Source organism: Sphaeramia orbicularis, chromosome 2, assembly GCF_902148855.1.
Source record: "Sphaeramia orbicularis chromosome 2, fSphaOr1.1, whole genome shotgun sequence".
Taxonomy (NCBI): domain Eukaryota; kingdom Metazoa; phylum Chordata; class Actinopteri; order Kurtiformes; family Apogonidae; genus Sphaeramia; species Sphaeramia orbicularis.
In genome coordinates, this window is record NC_043958.1 from 28,615,186 (window position 1) to 28,637,669 (window position 22,484).

General features: G+C 38.0%; 1 protein-coding gene across 1 annotated transcript in view; it reads right to left on the reverse strand.

Annotated features, from left to right (window-relative positions):
- Positions 1 to 22,200, reverse strand: part of LOC115433505 (transmembrane protein 47-like) — a 42,848-nt gene extending 20,648 nt beyond the window's left edge. Inside the window, exon 1 of the mRNA XM_030154960.1 lies at positions 21,787 to 22,200. Within this exon, the coding sequence (XP_030010820.1) occupies positions 21,787 to 22,015 (229 nt within the window). The 5' untranslated portion in view covers positions 22,016 to 22,200. The remainder of the gene's footprint in view (positions 1 to 21,786) is intronic.
- Positions 22,201 to 22,484: the final 284 nt, after the last annotated feature.

The following is a 22,484-nucleotide window of genomic DNA, read 5'->3' on the forward strand; positions in this document are numbered from 1 at the left end:
CACCTGAGAAACCCAGAGAAAACCCTGATAATTAGGAGCAAAACAATGTACCATTTATTCAATACTTTGTAAGACAATGTACATGATTTGATAATAGCCTGTTTTTATATCACAGTACACCTTGAAACATCTGATATCCAAGATAAAACACCCCAACACAGGGGCTCAAATTCAAGATTTGTTGGCGTTCTGCTACTGCTGTTCCCTGCTTCCTTCCTCCACACACACATACACACACATAGACACACACACACACACACACACACACCTTGTTGTGTAATCCATCTTGGCGCAGAGGGAGAAAAGAGATTTGACCATTTCTATAACCTTTTATTCCACCTGTCTGCCTTCACACTGTGATCAGGAGAGATGCTGTCGGGCTACTGGAAGCCGCTGCGACCAAACCTTTTCCTGTGCACCACCGCTACAGCAGGAACCGCTACATTACAAAATACTTAAATTAATAAATGAAATAAGGAACATCTGTATTCCTTGAGGACGCAGAGCAAATCTTAAAAGCCAAACTTCAAACTATAACTTCTAGAGATAGCGTCTGAGGTAGGAATGTAACTGTCAGTGCAGACGCAAAGTTGGCATCAACAGCAGACTGCAGGGTTATTTAAGTGTTCTTTACAACTGTTAAACTGACAACTGTGTGTAAATATGAGTGGTGCCTAAATTTACCGCTCCAGCATGGTAAAAAAAGGTTATGAAAGATGGATGTCGGAGGAGGCAGATAAGGAAAGATGAGAGATTTAGAGACGGGGGGAGGGAAAGAGAGACGGAGATGGAGGTGAAAGATAAGATGCAGAGGTGGATAGTGGGAGGCAGAGAGGAGAAGAGGAAATTAAAGATGAGTGTGGAGAAAATAAGACGAACGAGAAGGATGAGGCAGGGGAATGAGGTAGGGGTGGGTGGACGAAAAAAAGGGCAGATGAGACACAATCTGCTGCACAAATGGAAGCATTTAGAGCTACAAGTGACTGATTATGAATAAAATCATAGATTTTGGGGGTTAAAGTCGACTCTTATTTTATCGTAGACCCTGGACGTACCACCATAGACCCTGTCACAATATTCATTGAGTCATAAACATATTATTTGCCATGCTATGTGTTATTAGAAGACTTTGATTCTCCATATTCATTGTATTAGGGTGTTTTAATGGAAATCACAAGCACTAAAGAACTATTCATCATAATGTCACGACATGTTGGGGATTATTCATGTTCATTTTAATTTAATGAGGTCCACATAGAGAAAATTTTCTCCTGTGCAAGTATAATTTTGTCACATATGTGTGTGTGTATATATATATATATATATATATATATATATATATATATATATATATATATATATATATATATATATATATATATATATATATAATTTAGACATATTTCCCCCCAGGATGGACCTAATGATGACCTCAGATAAATGCAAAAGAAAAAAAAAATTATACTCTTGCTCTGAGCCATCCCAAAATGCAAGAGAATAAAGAGATATTCCAAAAAATAATAGTGCGTAATTTTCGTCTTCTTTTCACCATGTTACATAGAGGTAAGGCATTGCTCTGCCTACAGCGTTCACTTACAGTGTACACTAAGGAAAATAAAGATGAACATAAAGGCTGTTGCCTCTTTTATGCTGTCATACACGTACATTAACCTGAATTCACATAAACACAATAACCCCCCTGAACCCCTGCACATAAAACAGAACATAATACAGCAAGCATATCACTCAATATCAACATCTGCACTGTGTGAAGTAAATTCTCAAATCAACAGAAGAAAGCCATAATTAAATGCCATTTCAACAATATTTATTTTGAATCCAACTCTGGACACTGGAGGAATAATGTTTCTTCGTAAACTACTTTTACGTGCATGTTTACACTAGTTTGCTTCACTATTTGTTGACTCACTTTAGCCAGAAATACTACGGTTGACGAGACAGACGGAATAGGGCCGAGGGTTAAAACGAATCTCCTGGGAGGCTCAGGTGGTTTATCAGTCTTTCATATTTAACTTCACCCGAAGCATGGAGCCGTCTCGCTGTGTGGAAGCAGCCACAGCTAATCAAAAGTCAGCATGAAAGCAGAAGGCAGCAACTAACTAATCAGAAGTCTAATCAGTCACCACAGTGGGAATCGGATATCATTCTTACTCGTCATCTTCAGCACAATCATGCATTTCTTTCAATCTCGCTAAAGAACATCAAAAATTCATAATACACACCATTAGTAGACGGTTTAAAGAGATATGAGACAAGTACAAGCTCAAAATGCAGCCAGAGCTGGGGACGACGTGTACATCTTTAGTATTTAGAATGTAGCAATCAGACTACAACCATTAAATTAAAAGGGGATTACATCAAAAGTGACTAATTTCCCACAAGCTCGTGTTTTAAAACTAACCAGTGTAGTTTACCAGACCACAGATAACACAGAGGGTACATTGAGTCAAATTTATATTATGATGTGTGAAAACTGCCTATTCTGGTGTCAAAACCCAGTTGTGATATCAGAATTTTCTACACTGATGCTGTAAATCCAAACAGTTTTATTTTCACTAGTTTTCACTAGAAAAAATGGAAGGGGGGGCATTTAAATGCTTAAAATCACATAAAACTGTATATATATTTTTTTATTATTATACACTCTGGGGCACCGATAAGGGGGGGGTAAACATGACAAATTCATGGGGCCCAGCATTCCCGGGGGGCCCATAGAGCAGTGGCGTGGGCCCAGCTCCAACATACGCCAGAGGCACAGAAGCCGGGTCGGGTTCTGTAAACTGTCCGAACATCCAAAGCATTTTTCATGCAGACCCAAATGTTACTTGAATAGACAGCTGTCTCTTCATGATTAGACTGTAGTCTAGTTTAAATTTAACTCCTTTTTTACCACAGAGACTTGTTATAAATGACCCAGTAGACCCCCCTCCAATACAACAGACAGGAAAGCCTTGGGATGCATACATTTGCATTTTCTAAGTACATGTGGATGGAAAGCTCAGTAAGTATCACTACAGTCTACAATGCAGGAGACCAGGGTTTAAATCCAGGTAATAGCACTTTTATTATTTTCAACATTTTACATGTTCTAAAGGGGGGGGGGCACCGGGGGCCCTGGTAGGTAAATCCACCATGGCACTGATGTTGTGGGCGTTCATTCTTTTGAGTAAAAATCTGACTTTTCATACAGCCTACTTAGGGCTTAGCTATCTACATCAAGTGGTAGTACATCTCCACAAGCCTTAACTACCAAATTCTGAAATGCTTATGGTTATAAAAAGACATTTTCATATTACGTAGTTATTTTCACTCTATATCAGATATTTACGTTATAACAAGATGTTTTTGTGTTATCATGAGACATTGTTGTTTTCATGTTAAAACCACATGTTTTCATGTTATAAGACAAAGCTTTTGTTTTATAATGAGACAACAAGATGTTTTTGTGTTATAACAAGATGCAGTTTCAGTTTTTCCAGTAAGAGAGGGAGTGTTTCATCTCCTGCAGCTTTAAATGTGACCTCCCTTTTCTTTTCAAAATCAGACTATGAAACAAACACAAACAGTATGGGTGACCCACCTCGATGCATAAACATCACAATGCATGCGTTATAAGTAGAAAATCTGTGCATCACCTCTCAACAACAGCCTCTGGTTTCTGTACTATTACTAGTTGAACATAATATTATAAACCTGTGACTCGTTCTGCTGATGGTGACAGATTCCAAAGTATCAGTCCCACCAGAGAAGAAGAAATATGTCTCCCACTCAGACTTCAGAACATGACACATCCACAGTATCTAACACTGTCTGTCTCACTGTCAAACTCACACATTTACAGTCACTGTAACTGTTGCAAATACTCTGCCCACTCATTCTCCATCACACACACACACACACACACACACACACACACACACACACACACTGGTGGCATTAACTGATGTCAACTCCATCTCAGCTGTTTTATCTTTCATACAGTATGCAAAGTTGGCTATCTGTCTCACACACTATCACTCTTTGACTTTGGTTCTGCGCTAAAGTGCATAAAGCAGATGCTTCTACACAGTTTCACACATATAATTGGGAACAGTACATGCAACTCGCACATTCATGTTTCAAAGTGTACCGGTTTCTCACGCTGTGCTAGCCTGTGAATCTTCTGCTCTCTCTCCACACTCTGTAACACACACTTACTGAAATACCTCTGTAATGTGACCGTTTGCCATGTGACAGGATTACCACGGCCCCGTCACATACTTTGGACACTGTAAAGCCACTCCAAGCTGCCAGGCTCAGTGTGAGCTGTAGTACTCTGTATGTGAAACAGAACCCCTCGGCGCTGTGGATGCAGAATCAAAAATACGCACAAACACTGATTAGTTGTCATTTAATATTCCTGCCATTACAGGAAGTGTGACACAGTCAAAGTGACTCTGTTATTTCTCATCGACAATTAGCTCAAGAGTAAGTCTAAAAGCCAATATACTATTAGCTATAAAAGCCACATTAACAACAAAAATACACAGAGAAACTGCCTCATTTTCAACTAAATATAACTCATAAAAATTGTGGAAGCCTATCAGTGTCAGTACAAAGAAAAGCAGGTTAGTATCACATCAACACCTCAACTACTTATAGTGATAAAAAGATATTTTCATATTATAACAAGGTATCTTCACTCTATTAGATATTTACATGTTATAACAAGACATTTTTATGCTATTATTAGACATATTGTTGTTATAAGGCATTCTTGTGTTGTAACAAAATGTTTTTGAGTTATATGACATTTTCATACCATAACAAGATCTTATGTTATAACAAGATGTTGTCATGTTGTTGTTTTTTTTTGTTTGTTTTTACATTTATTGCAGTAGAGCAAATTCCTTGACATACAGTTGATTCTCATACATATTGTACAATTCTTGTCTTATACATATTTTTTTGCTATTCATACACACGTGTGCAGGGAAAAGAAAGCCGAGGGTAAGAAAAAGAAAATGGAAAAAAAAAAAACACCCCTCCACAGGTCAGCAACATATCTTCTTTGCCAGATATGACTGAACAGGGGACCATCTTTACAAGTAAGTGTCTATCCAGAGTGTCATGTTTTTGTGTAATAAAAAGAAATTGTCCTGTTATAACAAGGGTCCTCATTTTATAATATGACATTCTCATCTCATATCACAACATTTTAATGTTATAACAAGATGTTCACTCATAACAACATATTTTTGTGTAATAAGATGTCTCATGTCTCAACAAGATGTTTCCATCTAACAAGACATTTGTTAGAACAAGAAGCTCTTATGTTATAATCATTGTATGTAATAAGGAGAGTCTCATCTCTTAACAAGATGTAATAAAGATGACGTTCTTGTGTTAAGACGACATTCTCACATTATAATTAGACCTTCTTGTGTGTTTTTCTGCAATAAAAAAAACCCTTCTCGTGTTGTAACCACACATCCTCATGGCATACGAAGGTGTTGTCTTATAAAAAGACATTTTCATGTTATTGCACAACATTTTCTCGGCTTCACAAAAACCTTTCTTTCTACGAAGACATTTTCATTTACAGGTCATTGCAATCCTCATGTGTTAATGACGTAGCAGATCACATAACTATGTATATTTCATACAGTATCACATTGAGTTTGTTATAACATGAAAGAATTCACATTAAACTGCACATATATTTTTCCACTGTATATGCTCTTTTTACATTCCTTCTTTTAAATATGTTGTACTTATTCTATTGTGTGTTTTAGTGTTAGACCTTCACCTGTACAAGAGACAAGTATCATAGAACACCAGCTAAGATCCAACATCAAGGCTGATGGGCTCTGCACACCAGGTCCATGACGTACCTCCGATCTCGACAGAGCAGCAAGTCAGTTTCCAGTCAACTTCCTGCTCCAGTCACAACAGTGGACGAAAAACTTTATGCTCCTGTCATTCGGTTTACAAATGTGTACCCAATTTAGATCAAATTTAAGGCCATTTCAGCGAGCCAGGGGTGGGAGGGGGTTGGGCTGTGTGCTTCACCCCGACTTGTCATTCGGCTTTATTCCAGTGTAATTTTACCCCAAATCAGTGTCATAGTAATCTAGTAAATCAAGTAAATCTAATATGAAGAATACTTTTAAGTTCCAGAGAAAGGTGGGTGGCTCGGATGAACATTGCTGTGTGCCACTTTGCACTGGATTGAGTCACTATAATAACAAAATAAGCTTCCATTCCTATAAAGACCCCATCCCTCAAGTGCAGTAGATACACAAAATACGAATGACAGGGTTTGTTATAACTCACTTCACAAAGGCATGTAGCAGACATTTCGGCAAGGATCAAATCCATAGTACTGCTAAGGGTAGATGGGTTTTAACAACAGTAACAAACCTCGTCCTTTGTATTTAGAGTATCCACTGCGCTCAAAGGACAGGGTCTTTAGGAATGCAATGGATGCTTATTTCGCTATTATCGGGGACTCCCTAAACCGAATGACAGTAATCGTTCTGGTACGGTACAATAACTGCTCGCTCGGTTTATACTTCTGTCATTCGGTTTAACCAACATGTACGTGTTTTGTGCACAGCATTAAAACCGAATGAGACTCATTTGGGGTGAAATTACACTGGAATAAAACAGAATGACAAGTTGGGGTGAAGAACACAGCACAAGGGTCAAATGTTGCCTAGTTCCACTTTAAGTTTGCACCTTCTGAGCAGAGAACTACCCATCTAAATTTTGTTGTGTGTAAATATATTGACAATAAACTTTCTTGAATTATTGAATTAAACATTATTTGGGCCGAGTGGGTTTCCTCCTGATTTCCCCCACCTTTTAAAAAAGCTACATATGGGTTAGTTCTCTTGTCAGTGCCATGGTGCTGATGAAGCTCTGGAGTTCATCCCCGAGTGCCTTTGATGGCAGCTCACTGCTCCTGATGTACCAATGCTATTGCTAATGTTAATGCTAGGTGCTGTGTGTACGTATGTTTTAGGATGAGTTAACCTTCAACCTTTATATGAAAAACAACATTTAAAAAATACAAGTTTCCTGTTATACAATGTAAAAAAAAAAAAAAAGTTAAAAAAAAATGGTATCATTCCGGCAGCAGGGGTGCCGAAAAAATACTGTTAAATAACGGAAAATAACCATCTCATAAAAATACGGTAATTTTCCATAATTAAAATATAGTTTTTTGCCCTAACTTTACATGAGATTTTGCATATTTTTTGACTTTTTAATGTTTAATAAAGAATATTTACATGTATTAAAACAATCAAATTACCTATACATATGGACGAACATTGTTATAAAACAAATAATAGGGCTTAAAATTGCACAAAAGTTCTGTTATTAGTTGGTGTTTATCACATAATATTATGTTAAAAACTTGTATATCAATTAATATTTGATGTAATAAAATGATATACCACACATAAAAACATTTGATTTATCTTTCAAAACCTGTCAATTAACTGTTAATTAACTAGCTGTCTGATTTAAATTCCAACAATTTATATATATATATATATATATATATATATATATATATATATATATATATATATACAGAGAGAGAGAGAGAGAGAGAGAGGTTATTTCACATTCGTTCATGTGGCTTTCTTGCATAACTTCTTATAAAAGAAGTATGATTTTGACATGAAGGCTATAGAACAACAGGCCATAGACAGGCCATAGAACAACAAGATGTCCGCTATAATGCAACTTTAGTAGTAAAAGATGTGCTTTTAATTTGACAAGTTCAATGCTTGGCATTGAAAAGAACATAAACATCATGGATGAACAGGAAAGGCATTGTTCTGCCTATGGCTTTCACTCATGGTGCACCTGAACAAAAATACAAAAACAAACACAAAAAGGCCAATAAACATTACCATACACATATTAACCCCACATTTACACTAACACCGTAACCCTGCTGAACCCCTGCACATAAAAAAACATAATCAACAACATGCCCAATACCAAGGCAATGCGGCAAACATACCACAACATTATCTTTACTTTAAAAACTGTCATAATACAGATAACCAACCATTTATATTTACAATATTCTACTGCTAATTTAAGAATATGTGAAGTGTTGTGGTTGAATGACACATACTTTTCAATGAGACTAAGTAGTACAATCCACCCATAAAAGCTGTATTTTGACAGTTTATCAGTGCTTATACATGTTATACATTCACAAAAACACACTTATTCATCATTTTTGTTGTGAAACCTCCCGTAATTACATAAGATATTTGTCAATTAACAAACAAGTCTTGTTAAACTTACAGAACAAATACATCTTTTACAGTTGATTGTCAGTAATTTTATCTTGTTTTATTTATTTTTTTTACAGTATTAAACTTTAAATTAACAGTTTAATCTCAATAATAGAAAATAAATATTTGTGAAATCACAATACTTTGCAAATGTATTTTAACTGTATTTTTCTGTGGAAAAAAAATCTAAAAAAAAAAAAAAAAAAAAAGGAAATTTTATGGTTATTCACAGTTACATTTTTTTCATGTTATTTTTTTATTTTTGTAATTTCATTGATATTTTCCTGTATCTTAAAAATACAGGAAAAATCTGTAAAATAAACGGTAAAAATTCTGTTAAATTACAGATTTTTTTTACAGTGTAACATGAAACAAACATATAAACATAAGGATCTGGCTTGGCAGTCATACGCCTCCATTAAGGCTTGATGCTTAGTCAAAAAGTAATGTGCATAAATACTGCATGCATTATAATTTTGTACAAGTAAGTCCATGTGTAACTTGTTTATTTTAAGATGTTTACAGCTTTTTATGCACTGCCATACACTGCTGCTGTGATTTTGCAAACACTTTGAAGGATGCTTGATTTGCATCCACCGAACAGATTATGTGTGTTTGGGCCCTTCCCCATTTACCCCCTCATACCCTGGTGATGTGTGTGTTTTTGGGTGGTTTATGGTTGGCAGGAGGACCTGTAGGTTCCTGGATATTCCCCTGTCTGCCTGTCTATGTGTCTGTCTGCCTGTCTGTCTGCCACACAGCTGAATGCCACATCATTTCCCATTCCTCGTTTCAGCCGCTACAAATAGAACCGGCGTCTCTGGGGGCTTGGCTCACTGAGAGCAGAGATGGAGTAAAGAGTGGGGAAGGGGAGGAGGAGGAGAGACTTGACCCTGAAGAAAATAGCAAGAGGAGGAGGGGAGGGAGACAGAGCTGGAAAGGTGGGGAGATAAGAAAGAAGGGGTAGAGGGAGAAAGAGGTGGGGAAATTATAGAGAGAAAATGATTAACATTAGAAATATAACAATAAAACCTGAGGGGAGAAGGAAGGGACAGGAAGGAGGAAAGAGAGGAGACAAAAGGGAATGAAATGAGAAAATAACTGAAATGAGATCAAAAACAGAAAGGAAAGGGAGGGGGAACTGAAGGTTGAGAAAAAGACAATTCATTTAGGGGTGTAGATGAAAAAGACCAGCGGAGTAAAAGCAATGCACGGATCAATGGACTGATAGAGAAAGATGAGAAGGGCAGAGTGCAGCAGGCAACATTTATAAAGGTTTGTAGGTCTTCAGTGCTGACTGATTTCTGTCCTGTGACAACAAAGACCAACCAGTGCGGGTCAAAACAAGCCAAAGCTGTTACCACGCCCGAATAAATAAGTTAAGATCACATCTGTCACTGGTTTACATAATCTTTTCTATTACCATTTGCAAAACAACTGCAAATGTCCTTTCTCACTCTGGAGACACAAAGTAAAAACTGCAAGAAAAGGAAAGAATGTGTGTCTGTAACTGAGTGTAAAATAACTTTTTCCTTTTTTATTTGCTGCTACGTATCTAAGTTATTTTTTCTCAGTCATTATGAGATTTAAGCCCAGACCATGAACAGAAAATAAAACAAAACCTCTGCTGAGATGAATCTATCTATATACTATAATAACTCAAATGGACTTCTTTCTTAAAGGTATGTATAGTGCTACACCCAAAACAGCTGCAGATGTTTTTTGCAGGTTAACAGAACATTTAATAAACTACTATCCAAATTCCAAAAAAGCTGGGATGCTGTTTACATTTGGGGAAGAAACCAAACAAAATGTAATTATTGGTAGAATCCATAAAGTAATATATTACACACATAAAAGTTGATTAATTAAATTGAAATATATAATTTAAAGTGGAAAAAACACAAAGTAATCTTGTATACTATGACAGCAACATATCTCTAACAGGGCTGAATATCAATGTTGGATACCTGATCTTCAGACCCTCATGCCGTCCTACATAAAAACCAGCCATGATTCTGTGATGGAAATCATTGCATAGGTAAGGGGAATCAAAGTTCTGTTGTTAGACATAATGAAATCATCCTCTGGACTAAAAAGAGGAGAGGCCATCTGATTTGCTATGAGCCCTAAGTTCAAAATCCTGCATCTGTGATGGTATGGGGGTGCATTAGTACCTATGGCCAGTTTATACATCTGGAAACACACCATCAAAGCTGAGAGATTTATTGAGGTTTTAGAGTACATGCTCCAATCCATGGAAGGCATATTTCAGACAGACAATCTAACATCACATACTGGCAAGTAGAAGAGTTCTGGTCCTGAACTGGCCTCCATGCAGTTAATGGGGGGGGGGGCTTAATATGAAATATCACATTAGCCCTGATTTTCTAATGCAACAAGATGTTCAAAGCACTCCTCTGTAATTTTTTTAAAATTTTCGTCCAAACCCCCCCATCCCCCACCCCGAAAATTACTTTTTTTAACTCTGAAAATCGCCACTTTCACAGCTTCTCCACTCTTTTGTCCAGTGCAGTGTATAAATATGTTCATGGTGGGCCATTTAATGATCTTGTAAGTGCCAAACTGTATCATAATAGTACTTTGTATTATGAAAAGTCTAATGTCAAGGTGATGTTGTAGGTTAAAGGTCACCAAAAATGCCTAGTTTTTTTTTTTTTAATTCATACCATTCCAACATTTATCAAATATGTCCTAAGTTCTCCCTCTTGTTTCCTGGTGGGATCCCCCAAGGCCTTTGGCCCTTTCAAAGACACATTACAGACTAAATATTGGAACATGTACATTCCATTTGAATTTGCCGCCATTAGTGTGGCGGGAAACACTAGCACACATTTTGGCGGGAATCACTAACACTTCATTCATTGATCCATTTTCTGAACCCACTTTATCCTCACTAGGTCATTTAGAGCCTATCCCAGCTACTTACGGGCGAAGGCGGTGTTCATCCTGGACATTTCGCCAGTTCATCGCAGGGCTGAACATATAGAGACAAACAATCAGTCTCACATTCACACCTATGAGCAATTTAGATTAACCAATTAACCTATCAGTGCATGTCTTTGGATGGTGGGAGGAGCCAGAGTACCAGAGAGAACCCACACAGACACGGGGAGAACATGCAAACTCCACACAGAAAGGTCCCACCCCCATCGACTGGTGTTGGAATCGAACCCAGGACCTTCTGTCTGTGAGGCACCAGTGCTATCCACTGCACCACTGTGTCGCCCACAACGGTACATATATATATATATATATATATATATATATATATATATATATATATATGTGTGTGTAAATTGCAAAGTCATGAGAAACTACCGTTTGTTATTTTTGACATGTCTATATGGATAATACATTGAGTAAATAGTTCTGTTGAATGTGTCTTATTGAATGGAAGTTGTTTGTGGTCAGTAGATGTGTTATGAGGAGAGAACCTGAGCCCAACATTTGGAAGAACCCACATTAACAGCTTAATTCCATGAAATATGCATTTTTGACCATTTGGGTGACCTTTGACCTATAACTGGACCTTGACACTACACCTGTTGTAGTGCAAAGCACTCTGAAGACATGACATTTCTCACAAAAAACATTTAAGGGCCCAGGATGAGCATATTGCTACATTTTACTTTATCAAAAGTGAAGAAGGTTTGAAAGTTGACGAAAAACTCACGTTTTCAGGGTTGAAAAAGTAATTTTTGGGGTGAAAATTTCAAAAAAATTACACAGGAGTGCTTAGAACATCTTGCTGCATCAGAAAACCAGGGCTAAAGTTGAATTTGAAAATTTTCCTGATATAAGCCCCCCCTCCTACAGTAAAGACCTTTCACCAGATGAAAACATTTGGCACATCATGAAATGAAAAACATGACAAAAACGACTGACTGCTAAGTAGCTACACACCTATATCAAACAAAACTACATTAACTGGTTTCTTCAGTTCCAGACATTTACACACTGTTGTTAAAGAAGAGGGGATGCTACACAATGGTAAACATGGACCTGTCCAAAACTTTTTGGAGGCATGTTGGCGCCATTTCCGTAAAATAGAACATCTTCTTATATTGAACATTTGACAAGGTCAAAATGAGCAGAAGAAATCATCTTCCACGGTCAGGTGAATGACAGGCCAAACTGCAGCAATTATGTGTGTCCTCTTTAAAATTAATTACAGTTTTGCTTAAATTGCTATTATCTTAAAACAACAAAATGAAAAAGCCATTTACTGCTGAAGTCTCATTTGTAAAAAGGTGATGGAAGGAATATTAAATGTTACTGAGAGAGAATGGAGGAGAGAAGGTGGTGGTTCGCCTGTCGAGTCTGATGAAGTCTGAGAAGAAAAATACGGTAGGTTGTCATTGAGGTGTGGCTTTTGGCCTGCTGGTACTTCTCAGGGTTCACGCTCCTTTCAACAGTGTCCCGCCTTTAAGGCCAAACACCCACTGTTACACTTTTTATGTGAAGCTCATGTGTCCCATTTGATGAACGTGAGGAGCTGAGATCCAGGATTTTTGAGTGCTACAGACAGGATCTTATGAGCTTCCAGTTTCTGTACCTTCATCAATATCAAATACAACCAGTTTCCTTTATGAATCACTACAATATGTGCTTGTACCTGCAGAAGTTAAAAAAAATAGGACCAATGGCCCTGTAGCTTACCGGCCAAATAAAAAGCTTTGGGAAATGTATCCAGATGCCATTTATTATCACCCAGTTATGTGTATTTATTATATTACAGAAATAGCCCATGTTTTGGTCATATTCCAATCAGATCTGTAAAAAATTCAAATTCCAACTTGATATCATTGATACTGATTTATTGGATCAATCCACTTCCTTTCTGTTCTAATGGGAAAATTTTTCAAAGTCACACCAATTCCAGAATCAGATCCGGATTAAAAGAATTTCAATATACCAAGCTGTATACCAAGTTTGAAGTCAATCAGAACTGGAGTTTCGCAGAAGAACACGATTGAAATTTTTTCCCCATAAGAGCCCATGTTAAATTTTCTGTAAGTTCCTGGATCCAGAAGAAGATCCTGATCAGCATGTGGCCGTTATGTTTTAGTCATCTCCCCATCAGGGCTGGACTGTAGAAATTTACACTGGATATCATTTATTTTTACTGAGTTATTGCATTGATCCACTTCCTATCTCTTATAATGGGGAAATTTTTCAAAGTCGCACCAAATCCAGAATCAGATTCAGATCCAAATAATTTCACTAACTTTTGTTGACATCAAGTTTGAAGTCAATTGGAATTGTAGTTTCGGAGAAGAAGACAATTGAAATTTTTGTAACGGACGACAGACGACAGACGATGACAGACGATGACAGACGATGACAGACGATGACAGACGATGATGACAGACGACGACAGACGACGACAGATGACGCCGACGGACGCTGCATGACGACAATAGTTTATGGCCTGTTGGCCGGTAAGCTAATAAAAGTAAAAACCAATTTCAAGTTTTTACAGCTGCTCTTTTGCTCTGCAATTAAAAATTCTTCCATTATGAGTTTGTTTTTCCATCTCAGCCTTATTAATGAGGAAACTCTGCATGTTATGAGCTAAATATTTCTCATGTATTACATGATCAGTCAACACACTGTCTGTGCATACATTACAGAAGTTATGGAGTATGAATCATAGCCACTGCAACAAATTTCTCCTCTGCATTCCCTACCTTTATTTACTGTTACTTTCAAAATGAATAAGCAACTGTCATAAAACAATGAATTAAACTGATAAGTAGCGCTGAAATTATTAAATTATTATTTGATTCATCGATTAGTTGCTAACCATTAAAATAAACTGCCAACTATGAGCGGATTTCTATAACTGTATTTAATGCTTATTTTGTCATTAAACAGTGGAAAATGTTCATAGAGATGTGAAAACTTCCAGAATTTAGCAAAAATCATAAATAAATTCCTACATATCCATGAAAAAACAGGAATAATACAACATTTTGCTTCTTTGACACATTATGATATGAGCAGGTTTATAGATATAAGCAAATATCAAAAAGTGACCTTTGCCTAGAAGATGGTTAATGGAACAGAGAGAGAGAGGGAATGCCAGTCATGTAAAACTATGAAAAATCATTATATATTTAATGGGCTATGCAAGGCTGCACATAAACAGGAATATTAGAGGAATATCCATTTTCACTGACCATGTAAACAGCTTATTTGGAGAATAGTCTTTTTTGGAATTAGGGTAAAAACTGAAGATTAGTGTGGATGTAAAAGCGACAGAATGACTATAGAAAGATGTAATCACAAGGTTCTGAGTGAATTTAAGTTTAGTTCTGCAGTGTAAACAGTACTGAGCAAAAGTCTAGCTTTGTTGTTTTTACAGGCTTGCAATTGAAACATTATTTATTCCTCGTTCTCTTTTCTTTGGATACAACAAGAAAATCCAGAGAATACATGCACAGGCTTAAAAGACAAACAAAAATTCAACTAAATGGGTTGTAGAGGTAAAAGTCACAATTTAGTGTGAAACCTGACCCCATGACAAGAAGCAGCACAAACAATAAGAAACATCTGACTGTGCTGAATGAAACTTGGTATAAATAATCAGAAAATGAATTCAATAAATCTCATTGTCTGAACAAAAGAGTTTAAGGGAGGTAACACAAACTACCTCTTTAGTTTATAGAAGCTGTTTTTTCTCTGAAATGTCTGCATTTCCTGCAGTACATACTTCCCATATGTCCAGATTGTGTCTTAATACACAGAGAAATGCATTTGTGTGATCTTTAGAACTTTACTGAACCAACAGACTTGACATTGGTCCAGAACTTTTGCACAATGAGAAGAAGCCATTTTAGCAGTATTATAACATGCACTAAATTGCAAATGACTGCTAGATTTTGAAAGTTCTAAGTGCTGTAGAAAAATGAGCAAAATGACTCGCAGCATATTTTCTAACCATTTTATAGTCAAAATTAAAAAAAAAAAAATCCAGATGGACCATTTTAGGCTTAGGGTTCAAAGGGTTAAACATGCTGCCTCAGTTCATATACAGACTCTACATGTGCGCAATAGTCACATCACAGGTCCTGCAATGTAGAAGGCAAATGAACTCAACATGTTCTCATCGAATTTCAAGGGTACCTGACACACACTGCACGCAGCGATCCACCGATAACAATTGAGAAAATCACCGTAAACAAAGACTTGGTGTCAAAAAGAAAAGCAACGTCAGTTATCTGGAATTATTTCAGCTACAAGAAGGATGATACTGAAACACGTGTTCTGTGTCAATAGTGCCTTGCACCTGTTGCCACTACGAGAAGTAACACAACTCATTTGTTTAACCATTTATGTCGGCACCAAACAGCTATTATATAGTCCTGAGTATTTTTCATATTGCAATATATATCACAGGGTTAAAAAAAATTGCAATGTCAGTTTTTTCCAATATCGCGCAGCCCTAATACACACTGTATGTTACAGGAAAAGAATTGACACTGATGCTGCTCAGCTCTGTGAAGTCATGTTGGGAAAGGTCTACAAAACAAAAATACTGTGAGAGTCACGTAAAGAGGACATGGCAGAGTGGGAAAAGATTAACAAGCTAGACTTTCTGTCCGGACATCATGATGCCTCTCAAGCATGGTGTCAACTGTCGCTCACTGTCACACCACACAAGGTAAAATTATGTCACGTGGAATTCTGCTCAGTCTGTCTTAACACAAAGTGACGCTCCACGTCAACCAGATCAGAATGATTTTGTGCAGCCTGACTGTGGCTTTGGTCCAGCTTTCACTTGAATACTGTAACATTTCCAAATTATTTCCCAGTAAAGAGACAATATCCTCAACTAAACAGTTTAGAAGAATACACTGAACAATATTATTGCACATCACAGATTTTCCTAACACTGCCTAGTGCCTAAGTCTCTCTCCTAATATAAACCCCAAAGATGCAATAGCCCATGTTGTTATGTTGAGACAGTACAAGCAAAAAACCTGCAAGTCACTAAGGGGTGGATGCACCACTTTTGTGCAGCTTGTTGGTTTAATAGAATACATAAAATCTTTATTCATATATTCAAGCATATATTTGTACAATGTCAGAGTCCATTCCTTTGCACTGAAACAACAGAGGACATGCTACACCTAGTGTGACTGATAACTTTTTTGCTCTGACATTTTCTCCTCTTTTGTACCTTGTCCTGTTTACCCACAACTCCATCAACACCTACTGTGTGAATGCAGACCACAGGAAAGCACATTAAATGAACATAAAACAAAAATGGCTGTCAGCCTCAACTTATTCAGTAGTACAGTAGTACAGTATAAATAAATTAAATAAGTATAAGTAAATTAGACAGTATAACTACAAGAAATTACAGTTTAATTCTGTCTCAACTTATTCTGAAATAATAACTGCAAACTAAAAGAAAAACCTCATGATCATCAACTTCTTTTTTGCTATTCCCTCCGCTCTCCATTATGCAAGTTAACTGCACAGTGGAGAGCCAAACTAAGTTTGTTAGTATGGCACAAAAATGAAAAATTAATTGACGATTAATTGTTGCACAAATAAATTAGTCATATACTGCTATAGTATTAGTCTCATAATAGTTTAATGGCTTATTTGGTAGTTAACCCTACACATCTGTGTTTCATGTGATGCACTCACATAGGATGTGAAAAGTATGTTTTTTACTTGAATTTAGAGGACTCATGTCCTGGTTCTGATGTCAAAGCTCCTGCTGAAAGATAGAAAAAATGGTCCTTATTCTAGCTGTCATTCACATCATCCATCACCTCTTGAGATTTTGTTCTGTTGAAGTTTGCTCTTTAAGTGAATATTCAGGTTATATCATGACATGAACCTCCTGAATTTCCATCTAAAAGACTTATCATCAACAGTGCAGGAAATAAGCCAAATAAAAAAAATGTTGCATATCCCACCAAACAACACAAGTGTTGATAAGTGATTAACATTATCACAGGACCTCTATGTTTGCTGATATAGGGTAAGTAATCTGCAATGGAACTTTCACTTCACAAAGTACAGACGTGTCAGATTCACAGGATTCACATATGAAATGACCTCCTCAGTTATTACAATTCACCAGAAATCTATAGGTAACACTAGTCATTTGCAAATAAGGGTAAAGCCACTTTTGGATCTGACCACTGGTGTGACTTGAATCCCCACCTTCACCCCTAAGTCCTCCACAAACTAAGGAAAAATCTCAAGTATCACTCCCATAAATTGCAGGACTGCGAAACCCCCAAAAAACCTGACAATGATTTTCGTTTCCATGATTCATTTCAGGCAGTTTGTTTACCATGCATATCCATAAACATGATTAATCAATGAGCACTGATGTGTAGCTGTTGTCCAAACTGTTTGGCATTATGGCGGCCCAGCAGGTTCACACCAGTGCTCCTGAGTGAAGCTGTGAGTGTAAACTATACCGTCTAGAAAAGGAAAGGTGAAAAGGCCATTTTTCCTGCAGTGATCAATTAAACTTTACTTTATTATGGAGAGAAATGAATGAAAAGGATGAGCTAAATTAACAGAAAGTGCTGCTTTGGTCTGTCTGGAGAGCTGTAACAAGCCAAGGGAGTTGGCACAAGCAGGGAGTGATTTATTTTTTAAGACCAATATGTGTGCGTCGGACAAGACTCACACACAAATGCACAGACACACATCTACCGAGCCAAGACATCTAATTAGAGAGCTGGTCTGGATGTGTGTTATGTGTGTGAGATGGACTGAAAGAGGGAATGAAAGAATGGGTGGAGATGTTGAAAGTTGTGGTCAAAAAGTGTGTCAGTGTGAGTGTGTTTCTCTATGTGCGTGAGTGTGTGTGTTTCCAGGTCCAGGGAGAAGAGGTGCAGAGATGCAACAGAGAAATCAGAGTGTGACATGAAATATTCAGCTGGGCTTCAGAGGAGACTGTCCAGAAATAGGTCAGCTCGACATGGTAGTCTCTTATTGGCACACACACACACAAACACACACAGTCATACACACCGATTTACACAAGCATTCGGCTTCTGTCTCCTACACACACACATGCACAGGGATACACAACAACACCCAGATACACAAACAGAGTGTGCAGTTGCCACAAACAGACACACAATGATGAGCCTGACGCGCCCACAGCGACGCAGCAGAGGGGATGGTTTGGTCACACATCAGCTCTGCAGGTGAACACAAAGATGAAGAGACTCACAAATGATAGATGGACCGACCGGTAGATAAATGTCATTTTTTTGACATCTAAAAAGTAAAGTAAATCCAACTTTGCCTTTGTAAGACATTTCAGTAAATATCAAATCAGATTTACACAGAATCAACAAAAAACCACAGTTGTTCTTAACAAGATGGTTTTGCTAATTTTGTGGTGTTATTATTTTTTTTATTTTTATTTCAAACACAAAATGACATGAAACTTAAGGAACTGTTCTAATGAATTAAATGCATTCAACATATTCCAATGCTGTTTTGGCTGATTTGCTTGTATAACAATGACTTTTGATGAATATGTGACGCTTTTTTTTTTGTCTTTGTATGTATTTACACCTGAGACATTCTTTAAAACTTGTACATTGTACCGCTGCATGTCTTCGCCAGAACAGATTTTAGTCTCAATGTGTCTTTTGTGGTTAAATAAATACAAATAAAATAATTTTACACCCCGTTATCAGTCCCTTCAGGTTTTTTGGTTGTTTTTTTTTTGTTTAAAATGCCTGATGTCACATTTCCTACAGCAGACACTTTCAGGTGCTTGTCAAAGCTGCCAAAATAGAGGCCCGGTTGTTCCAGTGAGAGTAAAATCACACTATCCATGTGTCAAAATGTCCTTGGGCAAGGCACTGAACCCCAAGTCACTCCTGCAGGCTGTGCCTCTAGTGTGTGAATGTGTCAATGAGACATATTGTGAAGCTCTTTTTGAGTCAGTAAGGTCAAAAAGCCTGACATAAATGCAAGTACATTAGTCCATCTAAATCATCCTATAAAAAAGGTTCAAAAACAAAATATGCTTCATCTGTCATAAAAAGTGATGCTTCAGAGCTCAAACTCACAGTCAAACACTTCACATACACTTCAGAATACACAGCCTGTCCCACAAACAGTATTTCACTGAACCACCTTGAGTTTTGATTACAGGACACATTCGTTTTATGCCATGCAATGCACATGCAGAGTCACAATAAATGCCACAACTTTTATTTCCATCCATATTTTTGTTTTTTTTTAGAGTATTGAAGATGGAGAGTAGTCTTAAGTCTTCTCTGTCACGTGCCGGTGATTGTCACTGGTCTTCATTTCTGCTCTGGAAAATTATGTTTCATGCTCCCTAAACCACTCTTTCTCTATTTCAGGCTAGTGGATCATGGCATTGTCCAATCTTTATGCGCTCTACCAACCTGATGGTTAATCAAAAGATGAGACGCTACTCAATACATCAGTTGGGATTAAAGGACTTCAGCTGAAAAATCGTTACAGTAATTATTCAGTAGAAGGTTCTTACCTATTTTCTTAAATAAATCCAAGTGGGTACTGTTTTGTGGCCAAGCTGTGGATTAGGCTTATTTGTAGCAGCACTGTCTCTGCAATGTGTCACATCAAGGTTATTTGTTAGATATTGTTAAAACAGTGTAATCAAAATGGAGTTTTGTGAGTGACAGGGAAATTCTTATCTAATTGTCAGTGATCACTAAAGTTTGGACTTTTATCTTCTAAAACAGATATTTTATCTTATTTTAAGAGTGAGACCACCTGCACAAATTGCTATACAGTATTATACAGTGCTATTATTGTTTTGTTTTTATGCAAGACAATTTAGCTTGTTTGTAAGTTGTAACAGATAGATAGATAGATAGATAGATAGATAGATAGATAGATAGATAGATAGATAGATAGATAGATAGATAGATAGATAGATAGATAGATAGATGCAGCAGCTGACAGCTTAATGACTTTCTAAATGATTCCTTTTAATGCCCCCATGTGTAATTAACACCAGTCAGCTCCCACTGTCACACTGATAGTAAATAAAGCCACTTTTGCCTCAATTAAAGTGACGCTCGTGAACTCTGTTTCCCTGGAAACCAATCCAACATCCAAGATCAACCACCCCCTCCTCCCCCTGCCCCAAGTATAAGACCTCTCTCCTGGGTGCGACAACAAGGCCGTTTTCTAGACAACAAAAGGAGGGGGAGGTTATGAAAAAAATAAAGGAAAGAAAACAAGCGAGACAGAAGAGATGAGGTGGATGTAGTGAGCCATGAGCTAGCGTTTTTTTCTTGCCTTCTCTCTCTCTCTCTCTCTCTCTCATGTTGACAAATAAATAAATTAGCCACAAGTAACTGGCAGCACCCAAGAGAGGTTATGTGCTTTTCCAGCCTTAATAATGTAGTTAATGATCTTTATGAAGCAAGAACTCAGCTGAAAATACAGATTACAGCCCCTAAAAAGCATTTGAGTCTGTTTATCTGTCCAAATGCATGCATATTTCCTCTATATAGCCTCAATAATCCAATGAAATCATAAAGATATAATTAACTAATATAATGTCATAAATGCATCCTATAATGCACTTCTGAAAAGACTTTGTGTGCAGCCCACTGTTCACCTTGCTGCTTATCTGCCTCCATTTCTCCTCCAATCACTCCCTGAAAGACCTGTGGCAGTCTGCCACTTGTAGGTGCATTAACATCAGCGTTATTATTTACCACATGGTGCTGGCAGACAGGAGGGTGGTGATGGAACAAAGGTGATGGGTTTTCATTAACAATAAAAAGCCATTTGCGCTGGTATCACTACACTAAGACACACACTACATTTTACTTGCAATGAAACAGCACTTGGTCCCTTTCATTCCAAACTAGTTCAAAGCAGAGATCAAGCATGCATTTATTTTGACTGTAATTCTATCTGAAGTGAGGCTGCACCCAAGTCTAGCAAAACTCCTTCATTTCACCTCCACCATAATTAATGTGGAGATCCCAGCAGAGTCAGTGGTTGACAGAACTGTCAACACTGGGCTTTGTTATGGCTGAATAGAGACAGTGGAAAACTGTCAGACTGGCCAGGACAATCCCTATCTGTCGCTTTAAGTGTTCCAGCTGTTGTTGGAGTCAACAAATTACAATGTTGTGACATTTCTATCTTTAAGAAAAAAACTGTTGACATTTTGTGTTTGAAACATTGAAGTGACCCCAGGGATACCCTGCTTGTTTCTCCTCAGTCATCCTGATTATTCTCAGCATTTTTCCTGTTTACAGAACAACTCTTTGTTCTCTAAAAGCCTCTGTAAATGCATGATAATGAATGAGGAAACTCCCCTGTAACAATACCCATGCAGACTCAGTTGTGTCCATTGCGCACAGGACATGTATGGATGGATGAAGCAGTTGTTATGGTTAATGTAAATGCCCCCCCTCTTTACCTGAGCCCAGCGTGCTGCTGCACTGCCAGCTTTCAGTGCTCGCCGGCTTCCAGCAGGACTCCCACAGGGACAGGTAATACTGGTCGTCCGCCGTCACCCACGCGGGGCTCATCACGGCTCCTACATCTAGGCACAGCGCCAGGAAGACGCACACCAGCCCGACCAGCTTGAGCGGCGTCAGCGGGGAACTGCGCGCAGACTCCTCCGTCTCAGTGACAGCAGAGGACATGGCGGGCTGGAGCGGCGGAGAGGGGGGAGCCGGTGCAAGAGCCGGGGAGGATGCGGAGACGTATCCTTTGTTCACCCGTGTGTTGTCTGGCGAGGAAGACGAGGAGGAGGTGGAGCAGGAGGTGCTGCCGCTGGTGCCGCCGCAGCCGCCTGCGTTGCGCGCTGGACGGTCGCTGCGCCTTTGGGCACCGCTGCCGCCGCGCACCGGAGATCTCCACCGTTTACAGCGCTGACGTCAAGGCTCCGAGGGATTAGCAGGTACCACAGGGTCCTAAAGAGAAAGAAGGGGGAAAAGAAACTCCCCCACCCAATTCCCACAGGTTGAGCTCTTTGGGTTTCCCACCAAAAAAAAGAAAAGAAAAAGAAACTAGGGAATTAATATAATGAGAGAAAAAACTGTTAGGATAAAAAAAAGACCTGCGGAAGATTGGTCAGAAGTATTCTAATCTGATCTAACTGAAAATGGTCAG